At 53.6% G+C, this 1,613-nt stretch overlaps 1 protein-coding gene across 1 annotated transcript in view; it reads left to right on the top strand.

The window, feature by feature from the left end:
* The window catches only part of Fam3d (family with sequence similarity 3 member D), a 29,144-nt gene extending 28,579 nt beyond the window's left edge, over positions 1–565 (top strand). Inside the window, exon 9 of the mRNA XM_008841201.2 lies at positions 96–565. Coding sequence (XP_008839423.1) covers positions 96–185 — 90 coding nt within the window. The 3' untranslated portion in view covers positions 186–565. The remainder of the gene's footprint in view (positions 1–95) is intronic.
* The last annotated feature ends 1,048 nt before the right edge of the window (positions 566–1,613 follow it).

Here is a 1,613-nt window from a genome sequence, read left to right as displayed (position 1 = left end):
GACATGAGTCATTTGAGTTAAGGGACAGTGAATATGCTTGTGCGAGTGCTAGACAACCACCCCCACTGTCTGAAATCTCTCCCTTCTTGCTCTAGTTCTTAAAGAACAATCCAGAAACAAACAAATATGAAGGATGGCCAGAGCTGCTGGAGCTGGAGGGTTGTGTGCCCCGGAAGGTATATTAGGGTGATGGTGTCCCTTCCTGGGCCAGAGAGCCGAAGACACTCTCATCTGACTTGGGAGCAGAGCCCAGGCTTGCTGGGACTGGACTGACAGGAGCTGACTGTGGAGGAAGAAGAGGGAACAGCCACATGGAATGAGCTGACCGTCCCTGTCCCTGATTACACACTGTGACTTGCTTCCCCTCTGGGGAAACGACAGTTTCCCACTGCCCCCAGGATGCCCAGCCTGGGGATGTGCAGCCTCAGGACCCGTGGAACCAGCTGGCTATGGAGAGAACAAGAATGTCCCTCTAAGACTGCCACTGTTGTCTCCAGAAGGACTGGCTGCCTATACTTGAGCAAGATTAAATTCTATTTTTGCTGATTTTGACTGAACTTTCTAACCTCTAGAGTTGCCTTGCTTCTCCTTGGGATTGCACTGGTCTGGTCTCAGTTAGCACGGGCCTGGGTCTGGACAGGTAGAGGACAGCTCACCATTGGCAGCTGGCTGCAGTTTGGTTTTCTGGGGTTCTAGTGAGGCCCAAAAGAACCCTTGGTCCCTGAGACAGACAGAAATAGGGAGGCTCAGGGAACAAGTCACACAGAGTATCAGTATAACCTGTTCTTTTAAGGCAAGCCACTGGAAACCCAGAGCTGGAGAGGAAGAGGGCAGATCTGAGGCAGGGAAAGTGTCTACAATACTGAGCAGGTGTTGAGAAACATCTGCCTGGCTTTGGGCTGCCCAGGGGCAGAGCCTAAGACAAGGACTCAAGAGTAGATCGTGTATTGGGGGGCGGGGCAGCCAATAAGGAGCGTGTTGTCGGCAACATCCCACCCAGAACCCTAGCAACCTGTGTGAAGTGCACACCTGAGATGACATCCTTCAGGGCAGGAGAGTCATACATTTGGTGAGGGCTGCTGCCACTGGGGTGATGTGAAGCTCTAGGTGCTGCTTGTTTTCCCCATGTAAGAAAGAGAGGCCATCCGTGGCTTCACAGTGAGCCCTTGGCCAAGAGCTGTCAAGGTCAGTGCTGGCTGCCAGTAGACCAGTGGGGTGCAATGAGACGAGGAAGAGCCAAGGGACCCTGCCAAGGGTCTCTGAGAAGGGCCCAGTTCCCAGGCTCTGGACCAAATCCTAATAGGGGCTCATGGGAGTCTGTGCAGGGAGACTTCAAGTTTCATGGTGAAGAAACTCTAGGTCCAAGTGGTAGGGGCCCTGTTTCTAAGCCCTGGGCACAGGGCTCACACATGTCAAAGGCCAGTGGGTTGGGACACGGGTACCAGTTGCAGTGGAGCCAAAACCAATGCCCAAGGCCTGGGTGGGGATAACTTTGAGCAGGCTGAACTGAGGAAGCCAGAGGTGGTATCCACTCAGCCCCTCCCCACCACTAAGTCCCTCTGTCCCAACCTAGAATGTCTTCAGGGATCAAGAGAGCCTCTACTATCTACACC

Source organism: Nannospalax galili, unplaced genomic scaffold (assembly GCF_000622305.1).
Source record: "Nannospalax galili isolate Female #2095 unplaced genomic scaffold, S.galili_v1.0 scaffold561, whole genome shotgun sequence".
Classification (NCBI taxonomy): Eukaryota; Metazoa; Chordata; class Mammalia; order Rodentia; family Spalacidae; genus Nannospalax; species Nannospalax galili.
The sequence above is the reverse complement of the archived record's forward strand: the minus strand, read 5'-3'. Positions and strand labels throughout refer to the sequence as shown.